General features: G+C 33.2%; 1 protein-coding gene across 4 annotated transcripts in view; it reads left to right on the forward strand.

Moving 5' to 3' along the window:
* The window catches only part of LOC142336333 (uncharacterized), a 41501-nt gene that overhangs the window by 933 nt on the left and 18068 nt on the right, over nt 1–22500 (forward strand). Inside the window, exons 2-3 of one of the 4 annotated variants that reach the window (XM_075385089.1) lie at nt 18894–19285; nt 19941–20543. In XM_075385089.1, the coding sequence (XP_075241204.1) occupies nt 20207–20543 (337 nt within the window). In that variant the 5' untranslated portion in view covers nt 18894–19285; nt 19941–20206. Of the gene's footprint in view, nt 1–18112; nt 18362–18728; nt 18776–18893; nt 19286–19940; nt 20544–22500 lie in introns of those variants that run through there. The other 3 variants (XM_075385088.1, XM_075385090.1, XM_075385087.1) reach the window with 3 other exon arrangements.

The following is a 22500-nucleotide window of genomic DNA, read 5'->3' on the forward strand; positions in this document are numbered from 1 at the left end:
TATACATTTGATATATATTTGATATATATTATTTATTATATATATATATATATGTACATTTATATATAAATATTTATATGTATATAAAAATATATGATATGATTGATTATTTTCTATCTTAACCGGATTTACACGCCTATCTGTTTATTTTGAAAGTTTTCTATGAGTTGATTAGGATTCAACAAAACCATAAAATCACTGGAAATTACCAATTTATGATATTTTCATTAGCTGAATAGAATAGTTTTTGTTCCGACCCACATTAGTGGAGGAGGAACTATATACTCAAACGGGTTTTTTTGTTCAGACAGTTTTGGTCGATCGATTTAATCATCGTAGAGAGTTGTGAGTAGAATTATTAGAAAACCCGTCCAGCGTAGAATATGGAATTAAAGAGATTTTTGCATTTTCCTTGTTTTTTATAAGGAGTTATCGAAATTCAAAGTTTTGTGAATATTAGACGTAATTCAGCTGTTTTACTTCACATTTTCAGTATTTTTGATCAAATTTTCGTCATTTTTGTTAACCTATGTTAAAATTGTTCAACATAGTGTAATTGATTTTATCTCTAAAATTATCTCTAAAGATAGAGGAGGGCTGCTAAATTGTTCGATAAGAGTTTTTTGGCTAGAATTCATGAAAGTTTTTTGAAAACACAGATTTTTTCAAAAATGTCACCAAATTTGCTTTTTTTAGATCACTTAATTTAAATTCGCCAAAAATAGACATCTGAAATCTGAACCCATATTTTTTGTAAGCTCAAAAAAAGCTAGTTGTACTTCCGCTGGCTTTATGGGTATTCTGGAATTATTATTTTGCCAGTTTTTTGCAAATTTAAATTCGACAATCGAACAAAATGCATTATTTTTTTGGCAAATTGAAAAATTCAGTTTGAAAATAAATCTATTTTGCAACCCTTTGAACAAATGAGTGTTTTGTTAGACACGCAAGAAAATTGTAGTTGATCTTGATATCACCATGGATTCCTACGATAAAAAATAACTAGATTTTAATCAGGCGCGAACTTTTTTCCAAAATATTTCTGCTATGTTTTTGTAAATTACTGTCAAGAATTGAAAAGCAGTGCCCAATTAATAACAGATTTTTTCCCACAAACAAGGCCCAACAAGATTATATTATTGTTTCAGAGTTAAGCTTATGGATTTTATGGCTCTGACCAATCGTTTTCGTAAAAATTTTACGGACATTTTGAGTTTTGCTTTCTTTTGTTAAATTTTTTGTAGCCCAATGACTTAGTGTCCAAAATCAAGGGTCCACTTAGTTTTTTAGAGGAACAATTCAAACTTGACAATTGTTATCCAAGGTCTTTTATGACTTTGAATATATTTGTTTTATAGAAATATCGGTGAATTTTTGACCTTGCCACTGTTTTATCTTATTTCTCTCAACTTCGGGCGCAATTTCAGTAAAAACAAGCAAAACCCAAAATCGATTATGCCGGTATTATGCCAATATTATGAGTTAAAAATTAATGCCGGTAACGGTTTTGTATTCAACTAATGGTTTCTTGGTTTTGATATTACGCGTTTTCAATTTTTTTCATTTTTGAGCATAATTGCATATTTTTTGAGTTCCTTTGTTTCCTTGTCAAATTATCACATTATTGACAAGTACAATTGAAGGAAATCATAGTAGAGAAATTGCACAATTTTGGCACAAAGGGGCGTACCATTATATGTTAACTGTGTTTGTTGAATAGTTTTTGCTTTTTGGGCTGGGACAGAGTTATCTCGCAAAACTTTCTGCATTTTTTTGTGTTTGCTTATGTTTGTCCGATTTTTTGTTGTTGTACGCCATATATCTGAGATTTACAGGTCTCATTTGTTTCTGCAGGAGCTATACCTCAATTGAGTTAAAGATTTCAGTTTTTAACTGTTTGTATTAATAACTTTCAAGTTAAAATTCAAAGAAAAGAAATTTTTTATTTCAACTGACTTTTTTTTGCTTTGTATTTTTGTCACCATGTAACTCAATCGTTAGAAGCCTCTATTACTTTTGTTGATTCAAACATTTCTTTGCGATTGTTTGTGCGTTGTGACTGATTGCTTTGACCATTTAGTTTCGTAAGAAGTTTTCGAGATTTATATACTGTTCAATTTTTTGGCTTTCTTTTTGTCATATCTACGCAGTCCCTCTATAAGGAAGACTCGTTGATGTTAAGATAAGGAGACAAAGATGGCATAATTTTCTTGCAGTTAACATCTTATATTTATAGTGCCATGAACAGTGTGACGTCATAAAATTGTTTGAAGTCTTGGTTTCTTTACGTATTTGTTGTTATTTTGTGGGGTCGTGAAATAGTCTCAGTTTTAACAAGCTCAATTGCTTCCTGGGGTATTGCATCTTAATTCATCGCTGTTTATTGAAATCTTATGTCTTTTATGATTTTTGAAAATAATTGTTTTCGAGATTCGTCTTTTTTAAAATAGTTTTTCTATCGATTTGTAGCTCAGTGTCTATAAACACAGGTCACAACTCGTTTCCAGTGCGCTATAATTTATTCTGTATAACTGTTTTAACTTCAACCATTTTTTTCTCGGCTTTATTACTAGAGTTACTACGAGATTTTATAAAGTGTTTGAGATTTTAGTTATTTGTACGTTTTAAAGGATTTTCGTTTTCCTTTTAATTTAAAACCATAATCGTAAATCCCCATGGCTTGCAAATTTTGCGCAAAAGGAAAAAGGATAATGACAGGTCCCAGTTGCTTACCTTGGAGATGTAAACGAACATTTGAATGATTTCAGTTGATATCTAATGATATTAATAACTGAAATTAATTGTTTTCAAAAAAATAAGCGTATTTTTGAACTTCGCACCTCTTTGCTCTTTTTGTTGACCTGTAAACTAGTCACTTTGAGGACAGATCCATACTTTTTTTTATGAAATATAGGTGAAATTGTTTTGTTTAGATTTTCTCTGATGCGAGGTTGTTTTTCTTATGATTTCTTTTTATTATAGACATCGAGTTTTTGTCAAAATATTGTTCGTTGTTTGATTTTTCTTATTGTTCTTTTAGTAGTCCTATCATGAACAACTTTCATCGGCCCTCTAGCGTGGCATTATTGTATTCCACTGGTTGTTTATTGAACGATATGTATGTTTTGAAAGTTTTTCTTTCTCTTCATCATTTTGTGGCCAACTAAGTCAAATATGTGATAAGCGGGGGTCGGAACATTATATGCGTACGCACATTACCTCCCTGTTATTGTAATAGAACAATTGTTCTAGGGTAATCATAGTTTCTCAGTGCAATATATTTTTACAAGTGGTAGCTAGAAATTTAAAAAAATTGGATCAGCTTCTGTGCCCGAATATATAAAAAACATAATAGTATATTATCTGCACTTCTAAATGCACACACACACACACACATACACACACACACACACACGCACACACACAAACACACACACACACAAACACACACACACACACACACACACACACACATATATATATATATATATATATATAGTGCAAAAAGTTTCGGCTGAACTAAACCCATTCAGTACTGGCTACACAATGCCCGTGGTTTACTATTATAACCGAATTTTTGGACACATATCTAATAAGATCTTTTGTCTAATTGTAAAAACTTTAAAGGGTGTGAAAGTTTCTTGCGATTTCTTTCAGGGTGGTCATATGTCGACTTGCAGCAATCAATAGGCGTTTTTACGCAAATTTTTATGCAAATTGTTGCATGATAGGCAAAGGTTCTTGTTTTGTGAATTATTACTTCATCTTTTATAATAAACACAATAATAATAAATTATTTTTTTTTCAATATTATTATTATTATTATTATTATTATTATTTTTTATTATTATTATTATTATTTTTATTATTATTATTATTATTATTATTATTATTATTATTATTATTATTATTATTATTATAGTATTATTATTGTGATTATTGTCAATATTATTATCACCACCGTTATTAGGATTACCACCATCATCATTGCCATCATCATGATCATCAGTTTCAATTTTAAGAAAATGTTTGATCGAATTATTGAACATGAAACCAAACTTTTAATCAGAGGCCTTTAACATGATTTAGTTTTGTCACACTAGCTATTTCGGTGTGGGTTAGATATTTTAAACCGTTTGCAACTCACATTGCCCAAAATATAAAAGATCCCAATATTTGCTACACTAAAGCGCTTTGAACGTTCTCCAGGAGAGCATATAAGTTGCTAATAATGGGCTAATGGAAAACCATTTGAGTGTAAATTGTATGTACACACCCCCTCGTTTTATTGGAGCCTAAATCAATTAGTGACCTTGAAATAAGGTATAGTATCAAAGCCTGTTAAAGATATCTTTTGACCTCTGTTAAATACCAACATTAGACTGAGTTGACTACAATAAAGGGAAAACAAATCTCTTTTTAACCTTGATTATTCTTTTTCCTGACCGAGTTTCTTTTGGGCTCGTCAAAAGCACTCTTTTAAACGGTCTTTGTTCTTCCGAATCAACGATAGAATTAATTGCTGCACTAGCATTTTCTCTATAGTAGCTCTCATGTAAGCACTGTTTTTTTTAATATTTGCCAAAAAATGGTTAACCAGCTGACGAAAGCAGAAATTTTGTAGGAAAGAAACTTATTATACCCTACCTTCTGTTTATATTTTTTGCTCTTAATTTTGTTGATTATGCAATAATTGGGAGTCCAAAGGTGGTTACAAATAGAAACGGAGACGTTCACGTCAATATTGAATACTTTTTTGATATGTTCTTCAATGATGTACCAAACACAGCAGGTTGATGAAATTCGTTTGCACATCAGGTCTGTTCATCAAATTAGTTGCTAAAACCAGAGAAAACAAAAGAACCGAGGTAAGGAATTTTGAATAAGATACTCAGCTAGCAAAAAAAGTCCCAAAAAACAATCCAAAGAACTGAATGAAAATCGGTTCCACTATTTAAACAGCGAAAAACAAAGAAAATTTACGAAACAAATGACAAACATAGTTTCACAAAATTATAGTAAAACCTAAACACTCTCAGGATAATTGTGTTGAACACAATAGTTATTGATCAAAATTTTCAGGAGGCCAGTCTAGAAAATTTCGAAATCGAAGGCAAAAATTAATTGATAAACTGACATAAAAATTTAGAAGTTTGCAAAAAATACAAAAGATTCAATTCAGTTTCTAGATGACAGATCTTATTGTCTTCAAAACCAAAGCTGAAACACATAATCTTGACTTGAGTTCATGAAATTTAAGAAAAGACAAAATTTTTCACAAAAAGATGCTTAGAAGCCTAAATGACTTTTGTCGATTCAAACATTTTTTTGCGATTGTTTGTGCGTTGTGACTTATTGCTTTGACCATTTAGTTTCGTAAGTTTTCGAGATTTATAAACTGTTCAATTTTTTGGCTGTCTTTTTGTCATATCTACGTAGTCCCTCTATAAGGAAGACTAGTCGATGTAAAGATAAAGAGAAAAAGATAACATAAGGTTCTTGCAGTTAACATCTTATAATTATAGTGCCATGAACAGTGTGATGTCAAAAAATTGTTTGAAGTTTTGGCTTCTTCACGTATTTAATATTATTTTGTGGGGTCGTGACTTAGTATCATTTTTAACAAGCCCAATTGGCTTCCTCGGGTATTGCATCTGAATCCATCGCTTTTTATTGAAATCTTAAGTCTGTTATGATATTTGAAAAAAATTGTTTTCAAAAACATATTTATGTTTTTGAGCTTCGTCTTTTTTTAATAGTTTTTTTGATCAATTTGTAGCTCAGCTTCTATAAACACAGGTCACAACTCGTTTCAGTGAGCTATATTTTATTCTGCATAACGGTTTAGCTTCAAATATTTTTTTCGGCTTTCTTACTAGAGTTATTACGAGATTTCGTAAAGTGTTTGAGATTTTAGTTATTGTTAAGTTTTAAAGGGTTTTTGTTTTCCTTTTAATTGATGACAATAATCGTAAACCCCAACGGCTTGCAAATTTTGTGCAAAGGGAAAAGGGATAATGACAGGTCTCAGTTGCTTCCCTTGGAGATGTAAATGAACATTTGCGTGATTTCAGTTGATATCTAATGACATAAATAACTGAAATTAATTGTTTTCAAAAAACAAACGTTTTTTTGAACTTCGCGCCTCTTTGCTCTTTTTGTCGACCTGTCAACTAGTCCCTTTGAGGACAGATCCACACTTATTTTAATAAAACATAGGTGAAATTTTTTTGTTTGGATTTTCTCTGATGCGAGATTGTTTTTGTTATGATTTCTTTTTATTATAGACATCGAGTTTTTGTCAAAAAAACGTTTGTTGTTTGATTTTTTTTTCATTGACTTTTTTAGTAGTCCTATTATCAACAACTTTGATTGGCCCTCTAGCGTGGCATTATTGTATTCCATTGGTTGTTTACTGAACGATATGTATGTGTTGAAAGTTTTCTTTCTCTTCATCATTTTGTGGCCAATTAAGTCAAATATGTGATGAGTGGGGGTCGGAACATTATATGCGTACGCACATTACCGAGTCTACTTGTTAATGTTATAGAACAATTGTTTTAGGGTAATCATAATTTCTCAGCGCTATATATTCTCACAAGTGGTAGCTATTAATTGCTTTAATTGGATCAACTTCTGTGCCCGAATATATAAAAAACATAATAGTATATTATTTGCGCTTTGAAATGCACAGACACACACACACAAAAACACACATATATATATATATATATAAATATATATATATATATATATATATATATATATATATAAATATAGTTGAAAAAAGTTTCGGCTGAACTAGACCCATTCAGTTCTGGCTACACCATGCACATGGTTTACTATTATAACCGAATTTTAGGACACCTATCTAATAAGATTTTTGTCTAATTGTAAAAACTTTAAAGGATCTGAAAGTTTCTTGCGATTTCTTTCATTGTTGTCATATGTCGACTTACAGCAATCAATAGGCGTTTTTACGCAAATTTTTATGCAAATTGTTGCATGATAGGCATAGCCCTAGTCAAGACCAGATGGTTTTCTTGCAAGATCTTCCAAGATTCTTGCGAAAAATGGTTATCTTGCACGATCTTGCAAGAAAATGGTTATCTTGCAAGTTTCTTGCAAGTTCGATCCTATCGAGCTCTGCTATCATTGGTTGTTTTAGACGCATTATCTTTCATTTAGCGCAAACTATTACCAAAATATAGTGGAAGGAGTTTTCAAAGATCATTTGAAGCAAAATTTATATCAGATATCTGTAATTTATTACAGCCGGTGTTTTAATACTGGTCACTCTCTTTTATTTACATTAATTCGTGCTTCAAATTTCTTGTTTTGCTACTATTGAAAACACTTTACTTTCTTTTTCTAAATTGATTCAATTTTTAGTTTGAGCGGAAAAAAACAAAGTTGATGCTCTTTTGGTTGTAACGATGTATCACAATGTAAAAAAAATTGATGGGAAGCGTCTCATTTTGATCTTGTTCGATCATGTTCATTTTATTTGCATATTTGCAAGATGAATGGTTATTTTGAAAAATTCTTGATAGACAAAGGTTTATCTTGCAAGATTTTGCAAGATTTTGGAAGAAAATCTTGCAAGACGATGTATCGTCTTGCAAGATTTTGCCAGAATCTTGCAAGATCTTGCAAGATAACCATTTGTTAACGACTGGGGAGGTTCTTGTTTTGTGAGTTATTTATTACTTCATCTTTTATATTAAACACAATTACAATAAATTATTTATTTTTCCATAATAATAATAATAATAATAATAAAAATAATAATAATAATAATAATAATAATAATAATAATAATTATAATAATAATAATAATAATAATAATAATAATAATAATAAAAATAATAATAATAATAATAATAATAATAATAATAATAATAATAATAATAATAATAATAATAATAATTATAATAATAATAATAATAATAATAATAATAATAATAACAATAATAATAATAATAATAATAATATTAATAATAATAATAATAATAATAAAAATAATAATGAAAAAAATTGTTTTCAAAAACATATTTATGTTTTTGAGCTTCGTCTTTTTTTGAAAGTTTTTTGATCAATTTGTAGCTCAGCTTCTATAAACACAGGTCACAACTCGTTTCATTTAGCTATATTTTATTCTGCATAACGGTTTAGCTTCAAACATTTTTTTTCGGCTTTCTTACTAGAGTTATTACGAGATTTTGTAAAGTGTTTGAGATTTTAGTTATTTGTAAGTTTTAAAGGATTTTTGTTTTCCTTTTAATTTATGACCATAATCGTAAACCCCAATGGCTTGCAAATTTTGTGCAAAGGGAAAAGGGATAATGACAGGTCTCAGTTGCTTCCCTTGGAGATGTAAATGAACATTTGAGTGATTTCAGTTGATATCTAATGACATAAAAACTGAAATTAATTGTTTTCAAAAAAGAAACGTTTTTTGAACTTCGCACCTCTTTGCTCTTTTTGTCGACCTGCCAACTAGTCCCTTTGAGGACAGATCCATACTTATTTTAATAAAACATAGGTGAAACTTTTTTGTTTAGATTTTCTCTGATGCGGGATTGATTACTTCAATCTTATGATTTATTTTTATTATAGACATCGAGTTTTTGTCAAAAAACCTTTGTTGTTTGATTTTTCTTATTGTTTTTTTTAGTAGTCCTATTATCAACAACTTTCATTGGCCCTCTAGCGTGGCATTATTGTATTCCATTGGTTGTTTACTGAACGATATGTATGTGTTGAAAGTTTTCTTTCTCTTCATCATTTTGTGGCCAATTAAGTCAAATATGTGATGAGTGGGGGTCGGAACATTATATGCGTACGCACATTACCGAGTCTAATTGTTAATGTTATAGAACAATTGTTTTAGGGTAATCATAATTTCTCAGCGCTATATATTCTCACAAGTGGTAGCTATTAATTGCTTTAATTAGATCAACTTCTGTGCCCGAGTATATAAAAAAACATAATACGGGGAATGTTCTGCACTAGCCAGTTCATATCAGCGGTTCAAAATCTGTCTGGATATTTCGCTTTTGCAGTACGCTTTTATAACTGTATATCCGCAATGTTCTTACCGTTGCATTATATTTTCAGTTCCTGACTAACGGCTAATCTCAGCTTTTCTGATATCAAATGGGAATGGCTTTTCTACAGATCATACAATACGGGAACTCTTTATGTATACCAGTTCATTCCGATACGTGAAAAAAATCGAAGACCAAAGATATAAATCTAAGACCTGTTTATTCAAAACATTTAAGCTTTTACTGTTGTTGGTTTTGCTATTGTACTTACGAGTTGAAATACCAGAAGCGGGGGTTTTAGCGGGGGTTGTAGATACAAGACACAGCAACAAATAATATAATGCTCAGGAACAACTTTCAATACAAGACACATTAACAATAACTAGTAACTATATCTAAAACTGGGACTATAACGATGATAAATAGACAAGTAAAACAAAAATTTCCCCCCTATCTCAGCATTTTGTGAAAGCTAAGCGTCAACATCGCCGGCCCTATTTTCCTTCGTGAAAACATCTTTGTCTTTGGTAGCACAGGAGCGAGCTTCACAACAGGCCTCCTGTAAACTCCGTTCTTTGTTTGAACCGTTGCCGATCGAATTGCTTCTTCAGAACCTCTGATTGTTTCTTTAAATCAGCCAAGTTTTTTTTTTACTAATTTCACTATTTTCCATTACCCACACAAAATTATCTTGTTGATGACTTCTGTCTGTTGGGGACTGACTTTTCTTTCGACTGTTCAGCGCTGGCAAGTACTCTTTAAGGAATCTGTCCCAGATGCCGTCTGCGTAAATTTGTGTTTGTCGAAAGAGTTTTCTGTGATCAACAAATTGCTCGGCACCTGATAGATAGGGTAGACAAAAGTTCTCGCTGCCAAGCAAAAATGGATTTGGAGTAATAGCTTCTAAATCGGTGGCATCAGAACTGACCGGCGTCAGCGGTCAAGCATTCAGCGCTTGCTCAACAAGACACATCGTGGTTGACAGAACATCCTCAGTGACTGATCGATTGCCGAACCCTGCGTATATTGCATTCTTGCAACTTTTGACCAGTCTTTCAGCATGTGGGTTGAACTTCCATATGATTCTTTGTTGAGTCAAATGTTCTTCAATTCGCTCCTTGTTCCATACTGATATGTACTCTGACAAGTTTATTTCGGCTCCAACAAATTTTGACCCAAATATTTCGGCTCCAACAAATTTTGACCAAATATCGCTAATAATTTCTACTGGTTTGCCTCTTCGAGCAATGAAATGCATAATTGCGTTAAGACAACTATCAGTGTCCAGCTTTGGTACAATCTCTAGCACAGTAAGGCGCACAGGAAGGCATCTGAAAAGACAACAACAACGTTTTTCTTCTCTTTGACCAAACTTTACTTTGAGTGGTCCGAAATTCTCCACGCCGACATTCGACAACACCGTTGATGCGATTTATCGTTCTTTAGGTTTATCTGCCATTAATCGTGGCTTTGTTTGGGATCTTCCATTTCGATACGTAATGCATTGGTTTTTGATTGATCTCAAAGCATTTCGTATGCGTAGGATCCAGAACTTATGTGAACTATGTTTCTGACATGTTCAGTGCCTTCCTGATAGATATTCTTGTGTTCATTTTGCAAAAATAATTCATATCCAATGTACCAGTATTGGATGCGTTGTTTCAAAAATCAATTGACTTTTACCTATTCTGCTTCGGGCACAAATGAGTACTTGCTGGTCAATGAATGGTGAAAACCGAAGGATTTTGCTGTTTTTTAGAATTTCCTTCTCAGTCTTCGGGGTCTCCATCTCCTCAGCAAACTGTTCTTGCTACAGTAGTAAAAAAAGCGTGCCTGTATTTATGTATTTTATGTATTTTATGTAAGTATTTTTGTTGCCGATTTCTTCTCGAAATCGGAACATTGTTCCGATCAATCCGCGTAGTAGATCAGTTCCGGCTAACAACATGTCTTTCAGGCATACCACTTTGTATTTTGTTGCAGCGTTGAAAACACGGCTGACCTTGCCTGGCTTGTTTGGGTTCACTACAGGAGGTTGTGGCAAATTCCATTCCTTTCCGAAAGTTCCTTTGACTTTCGATTCACCGAGGATCTTCACAAATCACTTTTCAACATCAATATCAATTGACTGTTGATACACTTCTTTCCAGTTTGAGTCTCATTGAAATTTTTGTTCCACACAATAGAGCTGACCTAGGGCTGAGTCGTAGTTGTTCAGAAAATTGGGTTGTGGTTCACTCCAGAGTATGCCCACTTCGTACCACTTGCCTGTAAATTTTGTCGTGTTCTCTAAGAACTTCTGAGCTTGTTGCTCCTTCTTTGACTGACTTAGAACATTTATTTTGGTAGCATAGGTTTCTTTGTCCCACAGGGATTGAATGTTTTTTTTTGCTATTTTCATGTCTTCTGTGCAGGCCAAAATGACAAACATTTTGTTCTTTCTCACCCTTCATGAGTTCATTGACTACCAATCCTAATTGCGTCAGGACAGCGACATGTTCACTTATTGTTCCTATCTTGAAGCCTAATTCCTTTTGTAGTTCATAGGAATCTTGACCGAGAAGGGTGCCAACTTCCATCAAATTGAAGCTTCTTTGGAATTACAATCAAGTGGCTGAAACTTTGTTTCAGTTTGTTGTAGTCATAGTTTGTATTTCCCAGTGAAATTGACGGATGTACAAACGCCTTAAGCCGGTGCACTTTTGAATGCAGTTCATTTATTGTAGGAGGAACCTATTCCGTCTTCCGATTATTCGTTCCGTGTATGCCGGCTATGTTAAGCGTTATTTTGGTGCCTTGTGCTTGCAATTTCTCTTCAACGCTTTGATCGTTGAAAAACCGTTGAAACACTATCGACGAACGCATATGTGTTTAGTCGGTTGCGTCCACTCTGAATTGAGACGCGAACTATCTGAAGAAAGCTGGTAACCTCGTTACTTTGGTTTATTGTTGCAGATTTTACATTGACTGAGTGATTACCCTCGTCCGTTGGGTTTTCTGAGTGTAGCAATTGGTTGTACTTTTTGGTATATCTTTTTTTAATCACAGGCGTTGACTTTATATTCTTTGATTGCTTGTCCTTTTCTCAGACATCCAAAACATAAGCATTGCCTCCTCACTGCCACATATCGATCATTAACATTCATGTTTTTGAATAATGGACAGTTTAAAATACGATGGGTGTCATCAGCAAGCGGGCATTGATCGCTTTGCGTTGGCTTCGTTTCTTTTACGTTGAAACTGCCACTGCAATTTGATTTCTTCGAGAATCGTTTTTCTCCTTTTGTATTGCGCTTGTCTTCTTCTTTGCGCTCATCTTTAAACGCTGAGAATCCTTCATGCACGAATGCCGCTTTGATAGCCATTTCTTAAATATGATTAGATCCGGTCAGTCCTCGTCCTTTTCATCAACATAGAACCACCATTTCTCATTCAGTATCTGTTTAAGCTTATAAGCTGCCATATACAAGGTTGAACTTGATTGCAGATCACCAATTTGTTCGTACTCTTTGAGCACGATCACAAAGTTTGAGACAATACAGAAAACTGAATCAGGCTGGCTGAGTCATGAGGCTTCACTTTATTTGCTTTTCGTAGGCTCTCGAGCTGCACATCTATAATTAAATGCGGTCTTCCGAATTTTGTTTCTAGTATGCTCCAAGCAGCGCTGTAAAGCGGTCCAGAATATCCGATTCCCGAGGTTGCGGATTTTGCTTTGCCTGATAGTAGCGTCTTCAAATTGCTCATTTTCTCTAAATCTTGAATTATGCCTTTATCTACTGTTGCCATAATTATGCTGGACCAATCAGGCCGCCTCAGCAGTTTTCTCTCAAAACTATTCAACATTGCATAGCTATTTGTGCAAAATTTCTCTGTCCTCAACACTTGCTGAACGATCCCAAGAGTTCAGATATCGTGAATAATGTCTATCTTCACTCAGTTCAGGGCTGACATCAAAAAGGGGAATTTGGTCAAGATGGTCCAGTTGAGTGTTCCGCTCATCGTATTGGCCCACTCCGAGACATCTTTTTTGCGATCCAATAGAAAGGCGACTTGTCACGAGCTTTCGATGAATGAGAACGTGAATCAACCTTCGCCAGTGTAGTGCTTTAGTTCTCGCTCTCTTTCCCGAAACTGATGCTGCATCTCCAATTATTTCATCGGTCTTTCCAGCTTAGGCGCATCTTTCTCTCAAATTGTGTACATTCGAATTGCAGTTTTGTTGCAAATTCATTTTCGAAATCCCTCATTTTTTTCTTGAGTTCTTTGTTTCGCTGAGATTGTTTTCAAAATGTTCTCCATATCTTGATTTTTTTATTGTCCATTTTGAGTAACGGTGTTTAGTTTATTGTGGCTTTTGTTGTCATTTTCTTCTGAGAGACAACAATTTTGGATCAGTCGGCAATGAATCATTTACTGGTGGTTCTGCTTCGGACGCAGAAAAATTTGAATGTCTTAGTTGATTTGACATATTTTACTGTCCATGAATATTTGGTAACCAGTCGTTATTTAAGCTGTTGAAGAACTTCTCTTGTTCTCTGTGATACAAATTCAAACCACTCTGTTTGACGAGCAGTTGCTAAAATCGGTTGTCGATCTCTTGTATCTGTTGATAGTGTGTTCTGAGTTTGCTGAGCCGTTCCTTCTTCTTTATAATATCGTAACCCTCTTTTTTTGTTTAGTAGCTGTTCTGAGCAGGTCTCAATCTGTTTCTCCATATTAGTGCGACTCCGTGAACGAGTCCCTTTGTTAGGTAGTTTAGGCAGCAGCCTGATTCATTACTGAAGACCTTGTTGAGAACTTACCTTCGTAATTTTCTCATTAAATTGGACAGCAGTTTGTTTTCCACTGTCCGGGTTGGCGGACCAATGTAGCCGGTGCGGAATTTTTTACACAATCCAGTTCGTGTCAGCGGTTCAAAATTTTTCCGGATATTTCGTTTTTTCAGTGCGCTTTTATAACTGCATGTCCGCTATGTTCTTACCGTTGCATTATATTTTCAGTTCCTGACTATCGGCTAATCTTAGTTTTTCTGATATCATTGAACTGAGTTTGCTACAAATCATACAATACAAGATCTCTTTATGCATACCAGTTCAATCTGATGCGTGAAACAAATCGAAGACAAAGTTATATGTCTAAGATTTGTTAATGCAAATTATTTAAAACTTAACTGATGTTAGTTTTGCTTTTTGTACTAACGAGTTGAATTACCAGAAGCTGGGTTCGCAGCAGTTGAATAGCAGCTCTAATAATTTGTAGATACAGGACACAGTAACAATTAAAATACTGATCAAGAACAACTTTCAATACAAGACACAGTAACAATTTAGTGCTCAAGATTAAATTGAACGCAAGACACAGTAAAACGTTATTTACTGCTCAATTCAGTTTTTTGCAATTTTTTTGTTGATGTATAGGTAGAAAGCCGTTTTCTGTGGCTGCTTTAGCTGTGTGTTGTTTTGTTTTTGTACTTTCCCCTCTTTCTCCACATGATGTGACTATGACTGTACTAGTAACGATAACCAAAAACTAAGACTATTACGATTACTAATAGGCAACTAATACAAAAGTGCTGTCCCTATCTCAATTTTTATGCTGATGTGTATTCCTAAGCATGTTGTGAAAGGTTAGCGTCAACACAACAAACTTTGCCAATTTAAAACAAAACAATTTTTTCAAATAGAAATTTCAATTTCGGACTTGCAATTGATGTTCGGGATAATAATGTCAAAACATAAACAGGACATGTTATTCACAAATTGTTTTGTCAATTAAGATTTTCATTTGAAATCATTCATTCGTTTGTAAAAAAACTTGATTTCACAGCAATGTACTACTCAAAATTACATAGTTCAAAATGTTCTTAGTTCAGTAGAAGAAAACATAATAAAAAAGACAGCACACCAATTCAATATAAATCTTTGAATTGCAAAGAAGTGAAATACATTATGCATAATGATGGCTTATTACATAAAAACTGACTTTTCTCGTTTCTGACTTTGAATTTGTTTTTCGTCAACTGAGTGACATATTGTGTTCAGCGAGCCAGACAAAAATTACGCAGGCTAGGCAAGAAATCAATGATATCCTTACAGAAAGCCAACGAACTACGCCAAATTAAAATAAAACTCAATTTTCACATTAAAATTTTCGATTTTAGAGTTGAAGTTGACGTTCGGGATAATTCTGGCACAAAATAAAATGGATAAGAAAATCCGAAGTCACTTTTTGCAGCAACATTTTTAGCTTACGGATTTCTAGCTATTATATAAATAACAATTTAGACGATTCCCATGAAAAAATGCCAAAAAAGAAAACAGATAAAATTTCGTTAATTTTTTTTGTGTTTTTCATACTAAACAATGTACAGCCAAAAAACGCTCATATCATTGTAATCCAAATAAATTTCAAATACAGCCACATATTTAATTTTATGACCAACAGACTACTTAAATGTCAGTGTACGTTTTTGAAATAAAATTGGAGAGAGACAGCACAATCGTGAATTCAATCTCTCATATACTATTAAAAATGGGAAAACATTTGAAACAATCATTACTCTTAATTTTGGGAAAAAATGATTTTTATCAATGGACTACTCAAAAGTTCCATTGAGCACAATCAAATAACTGTTGGACAACATGAATTTCAAGAATTGCTGAAGCTAATATAGAAGGTAGCTCTTTCTGTTATAGTTTCATTTATGACCTTAACACTAACACCAAAACTAATAAACAAATGCATCAAGAAAAGAGAGAAGTCATTCATATTTTTTGCTCGGAATGAAACAGTGCTTATCTTCTAATACTCTCCAAATGTTGCATTTTTAAAAAAACTGCGGTCAAAAATTATGACGGTAGTTTATGTTGCGGAAAAAATATATCATTTTAAAAACAAATTTAACAGTTTAAATCTGAATCTCTCTTTTACGAAGCCGTTTTCGGGAATCGGAGATGTTTAACTTTTCGTTTTAAAAAGGTATCTATGAGAGCTCTTTACTGTTAAGTTTGGAAAGATAATTCAAATTCGTGAATTTTTTCCCTATATGTTAGAGCAAAACAACGAGATTCAAAAATTCAAATGATTTAATTATTTTTAAGGACCACAAAAATGGGCAGTGAAATCCTTGACGGTTTTTTATAATCAATTTTTTCAATTGTTTTTTTTGGAGAGCCAAGTTGACCATTTTTTTGGTTACGTCCTAGGTTAATTGATAAAAAGCAAGTTAACAGCTCGCAGGGTTCCCCATTTCTCCAAGGAAAATACCATTTTTATTTTGTTTTCAGATAGCTGCTAGTTTCAGGGTGGCCGAATCAAGTGGACAAGTCTGGTATTGCCGAAATGATGGCATTTTTGTCATCATTTTTCTATAAATTTGATCATTTTCAGACTCAGTGTGACGACCAGTTTCCTAGTCTAGTCATAGTGTCATAGTGTTTTGCGGAAGAAACACAAAAAAAATTCTTAGAGTACCTCAACATTACCAAACTAAACAGCAATTTTTATCTGGTTTACCTACTTGTTTATAGTGTTCAGCTCGCTGTTCAACAATAGGTTATCGCAGTTTTCGAGGTGAAAATTGCAAAGAAAAATCCTATTGAAACTTTTGATTAAATTACTGTCCAAAAAATGTTCAGAAAAATATAAAGATCTATCCGCCGGCCAACAGAGATGCTTGTTGATCGGTGGTTTCCATTTTTTTGCTTAGGGTCAAATTATCTAAAAAAAAACTAAACAACAAAAAAATTTTAGTGGCGTGTATTGGGTTCCCGGAGTCTTAATAATTACGGATTAAGTGAAATTACAAGTCTTGGATATGTTCTGTATCAGATTTCTGATCAAGTCAAATTTTAGACTTGGCACGTCCTAAATCAAATCTTGAGTCTCGGCAAGTCTTGAGTCAAGTTTTGCTAAAAACTTTACTTTGAGCGCGCAACTCTTGGCCGAGACGTGACAAGTCTTCGGTCAATCATTGAGCTTTTTTATTGTTGGTTTGTTGTCGTTTGCTAACAAAAGAAGAAGGCCGCCACACACAGTGGCCTGCCTAAAAACCTCGCCGAAGTCAAAAAAGAAACACAAGACAACACGAGAACTTCCACAAAGTTTACTCGATAGAGAATAAAACAAATTCTGATATCACCCAAAGATACCAGTCATGGACACTTTTTTCTGCCCATTGAAAAACGGTTTTGGGAGAACATATAGGAAATTTGAAGTAGGTATATGCTCAATCCAGATTAATAAATTTCTCGTAATATTTTTATAAACCGAATTGTGCTAATTTTGAAAAACATTAAATATAAAGTTTTTCATCTGAAAACTCTACTTTGCCTAACTGCACAAAAATCAAGAGTTGTCAAGTCTGTTGTCAAGTCTGAATCAGTCTTAGGAAAGTTTTGACACATCTTCGTACGTCTGAAGACTTTAGATAAGACGTGATCAGTACTGATTTATCTATTCAAGATGTTTATTTGACTGGAGAAGTACTGATCAAGACTTGAAATTCATTCCGGGTGTAGCCAGCTATTTTTTAAAACTGTTTCTCATACTTCTTAGGACAATATAATTTAAAACTTGCTATTCGAAATAAATTTGAAATTCGCCGTAGCATCTGTCTAAGGAAGCTAAAATTGCTGGGAACCATATTTGACTCCACAACAAAACCCACCTTTGATCTGAAAATATGGTTTCCACCCCAACAATCTGTTTTAGCAAAAAGAGAGCCCACCACTTGATATATTTGTGCAATTACATTTTCGATATTTCTTGTCTGTATCGCCAACAAATGATATCGTACTTTGTTTATCGCGACTACTAAGATATTTAAAAGCTCAATCTGTTTTTAAATGTGTATCAATAAACTTAAACGAACTTTTATTAGAATGACAAGCGACCTGTAATAATTACCTTGAGATAACAAAGCGAACACTTTTTCTCAAATGCGATGCGCGCGCTTTTAGTTTATTAGCCAATCAATATACATACAATACATTTACAATGTATGCACGTATAGGTGTACGCACAATACACGTTACCATTCACGTACATATACTAAAACGTTGAAAAATACAGGTACACGTATGGTTAATACTTTGCAACGTTCTTTTTAAATGCTGGTACCAAAAAAACATTTTTTCTTCCGTCGCTTAAAACACGTCATTTTTGTTCAGAACAGCTCGGTTAAAATTCCACTCAAATTCTTTAAGAGCGTTTTTACACTACAGTAACCAATTTACATTGTTTTGAAGACGATAAACCCTCCTAATTTATGCGAGTTTATGTTATTGCCAATTTTCAATTACATAATGGTAAGTTAATCCTTATTGAGAAAAAACTGGTAAATTTTAAAACTTTCTTTTTTGATGATGAAAATTTCCGATATCAGGCAAGCTAATATTTCGGCGTTATTAATGCAAAGATAACTTGATTATTTGCTAGGATTAGTATATTGATCAAAGGCAGTCAAAACAGAGCCTGACAAATGAGCTGTTTTAGGAGACTTTTCTGAATTGAAAAGAGAAATTTATCGCTAAGGAATCTTAAGTTCCCATTTTACCAGTTATGTTTTGTTTTGTACAGGATTATACAGTGAGCATTTAGGGAGATGAAAACAAGGAAAATTAGAGGACATTTTGTCAAACCGATTTGAGTTTGTTCTACTGTTGTTTTACTCCCACTAAAAGATGGAAAAGGGAGCTGATATTGAATTACTACTTTCAAAGGTACTTTTTTAAAATGATTAAATGTTTTCTTTTCAACAAAACGTGTTTTTTTTTCTGTTTTTATAACAATGAGAACAACAAAAAAGCTTGAAGTCACGTTTGTATAATCGGGTCTAAGGTTATCAAATTTTGCAGACTTTTAATCATTTTACCTGAAATACTACTTGTACTATCCAGTTACAAACGGAAGTTATTTAACCAAATTATCACTACTAATAATAAATTGAGACCAGTCTGAGTATAACTCTAATGAGCTTCAAATTTCTCAGTGGCAGCTATTGATCTTGTGCTCAGTTGACCTTGCGACTGAACATTATCATAAACTAACTAGACTTCCCTCCAAAGATTCATTCATTTTAATAACTTACCGATTTATAAATTGACTTGCCATCAAACTTTTATCGCAATATTTCAATTATCATCTGTTCATTAAAAAGATAAATATATTTTCCTCAGTTGTCCATTTCTTACCAAAATAACCAATTGAATAATTATCTTTCCCGGGTCGAGGTTTGGTGGTGAATTTTCGTAAGAAATGCGGTGAAATGCGGTGAAAAAAAATAATTTTCACCGCGTATTTCTTACATCTTTTTGCGGTGAATGCGGTGAATCGCGGTGAATTATTTTTTTTCACCGCGTTCTCAGTATTCTTACGAAAAGGAATCATCCCTACACGGGTTCGAACCTCTGACCTCCTGGATGCCTTCCAATGCTTATTCCACTGCGCCAACTGTCACTTACTTGTTTGTTAATTCTTGTGAATTTAAATCAGATTGAGTAAACTTTGGAAACCATATGCGGTGAATTTTTGTAAGAAATGCGGTGAAATGTGGTGAATTATTTTTTTTCACCGCATCTAGCGGTGAGAGAAAATAATTCACCGCTTGAGAGAAAGCGGTGAATTATTTTTTTTCACCGCATTCACCGCATTCACCGCATTTCTTACATTATTTTGCCATAATAGTCTATGCGGTGAATTTTTGTAAGAAATGCGGTGAATTTGGTGGTGAATTTTTGTAAGAAATGCGGTGAAAAGCGGTGAATTATTTTTTTTCACCGCATTCAACGCAATCACCGCATTTCTTACGAAAATTCACCGCATTCACCGCATTTCTTACGAAAATTTACCCAAAAACCTCGACCCGGGTTATAACTATTCAGATAGTTAGTCGAAAATTTCAAACTTGATAAAAGTTTACTGTAGTTCAAATTACGTCAAAACTAACAAGAGAACAAAATATTTGTCAATATTAGTTAGATATAACAGTAGTTAGAAATTTTTAAACTTGGGACTGCCGCTCAAAATCTATTTCATTAATAAAATTCAAAGTTAATAAAGTTCGAAACTGAATTAAAAGTCCATTGTTAATATTATAGAAGATTAACGGCCGTTGAAGTGTTATTTAACTTGTGCTTGTTTGGTACACATAAATGCCAATTTCATTTACAGGCCCAGCAGTGCCAGCAGCCGACTTACTCCGGAAAACATCTGGAGCAAACTGGGAGTTAATGACAAACCAAAACAACAACAATTTTGAAAACAACTTCAGCAATAATGCGCCTCCGTTTGTTGACAATTTCACAGCTTATAATCACACAAATCATAATAACAATAATACAATAGGAGATTTTTCTTCTGGATTTGGAGGGGTTCCGGATCTGCCAAAGCGTCCGACCAGGAATTTCACCCTGAGTTTGACCAAAGAGGAAAGCGCAGCGGAGACTACATCATTCCCAGACCCCTTCTCACCTTACACAGTCAGCGCAGGTAATGTTCTAATATTATAGAGGTCTTTCGGGTTCTCCCTTGGCTGAGGTTTTTATTTTTCTCCTCAGATCAGACCGTGATTTTGGCCACTGATTAGCATCGAGGCGACCGAAACTTGTACAACTTTTAGTGCCCTTTTGATTAGATCATCCTCAAGACCTTAGTCTGTGAATAGACACTCATTAGTTATAATAATAGGGTAAAAATAATTTGGATTTGATCTAACCCCCAATTCTTGTTTTATTAGTTCAAATTAGTTTTTCCGATCCACAAAGTGGGGGGGGGGATATAAACTCAAATTTTAATTTTTTGTTCATTATTTTTGGCCGATCGAACCATTGTCGCTTCACTTTAAATTGAATGTTTTATTTGGTTGCCATGGATTACTTAACCTCCGTTAGTTGTTCCGACCCCTCTTGAGGGGGGAGGAACTATATACTCAAATGGGTTTTTTTGTTCAGTCAGTTTTGGCCGATCGATATATTCATATCGTAGAGAGTTGAGACTGTATCATTAGAATTGAAAAGATTTTTTTGAATTTCGTTTTTTTACGGGGAGTTATCGAGGTTTAAACTTTTGAGAAAATAGAGTGAAATCCGTTGATTTTATTCACATTTTCGGGAATTTTTTAACAAAATTTTGCTAATTTTGCTGAAATTTGTTAATTTTTTTAAGAAAGTGTTGTTGATTTTATTTTTAGAGACAAAAAAATATTGTTGGCTATTTTTCTTTTATTTCTTTGTCAAAAATTCTGGCTAAATATTTCAAAACTCTATTAAATTTGCAGGAAGCGCACACCCAAACACCACTAACGCAATATTCGTAGACTCAGTTGGGAGCAATTTCTACTTCAACTTCCGTTGCGAGTGCTCGATAAATAAAACTTTGTCGTTTTTTGCTAACTTTACTCGTTGGTTATTAAAAACAGAGCTTTAATTTTTGATTTTTACTAACAAAATATCTACATCTATTAAATTCGAAAAATTAAGTTCTCTTATGGGGAGAACATTATTAGTAGAGCTAATTTTGGACCAATCTTGGACAGTTACAGTTCAAAAATAATTTGGATTGTAATAAAAAAATCGACTTTTTTATTTATTAATTATATAACAGAACTTTCCAAATCAAAGCTCGTTAGTGATTGGTCCAAATCACTTCCTAATTGGCGTCAAATTATTGTATCTAGATTACTATTTGAAAGTATATGGTCGTTTTTCGAAAAATTGAATTTTAAAAAATCAATATCTCATTGATCTTTGCCTCAGTTTTTTTCTTTTATTTTTCAACTCGTAGCTTAGTGTCAGCAATGAAAGAATGCTTTTTCTTCTCCCTACGAAATTTAAATCTAACCTTTATTGCGGTTTTACACCTTAAGTTATGGTTTCTGGCTTCGATGCTACTAGATTTCACATTTTTTACTTTCAGTCATTTGCCCATTTTTGACGATTTCCAGTTTTTTCACATTATCACGCTAGCAATCAAAATAAAGCACAATAGATAATATCAAAATCCTAGAGAATATAGAATCTATTTTTAACCGCTTCGACAATACTTTCTCGAATAATTGAATTGAAATTTTAAATTTCGTCTTCAACTGTCGTTTTTATTTTGTCTTTTTAGTCGCGTGAAATTTCCTGCACTATTACCAGGTTTCAATGGTTTTCATAGACAGATAGATGAAAAAATGTTCTGATGTTAGTAGATAGTTGACGGCTTTCATGGCTTTGAAAACATTTGTTTTCCAAAATAAAAAAACACTTTTTAACTTGGCAATTTTGTTCTTTCATTGTCTGTTTGTTACCTAGTCTCGTTAATTACAGGCCAAATATGACAAAATTGTTGTCAAAATAAGGTGTCAAAGGGATCGGTGTCACAAAATCTAATTTTTTTAAAGAATTCGTATGACTCTACTTGCTTCGACACGGGTCTTTCACAAAAAAAGTAAAAAATCTTTTAG

Source organism: Convolutriloba macropyga, chromosome 3 (assembly GCF_964194025.1).
Source record: "Convolutriloba macropyga chromosome 3, txConMacr16.3, whole genome shotgun sequence".
NCBI classification, from domain to species: domain Eukaryota; kingdom Metazoa; phylum Xenacoelomorpha; order Acoela; family Convolutidae; genus Convolutriloba; species Convolutriloba macropyga.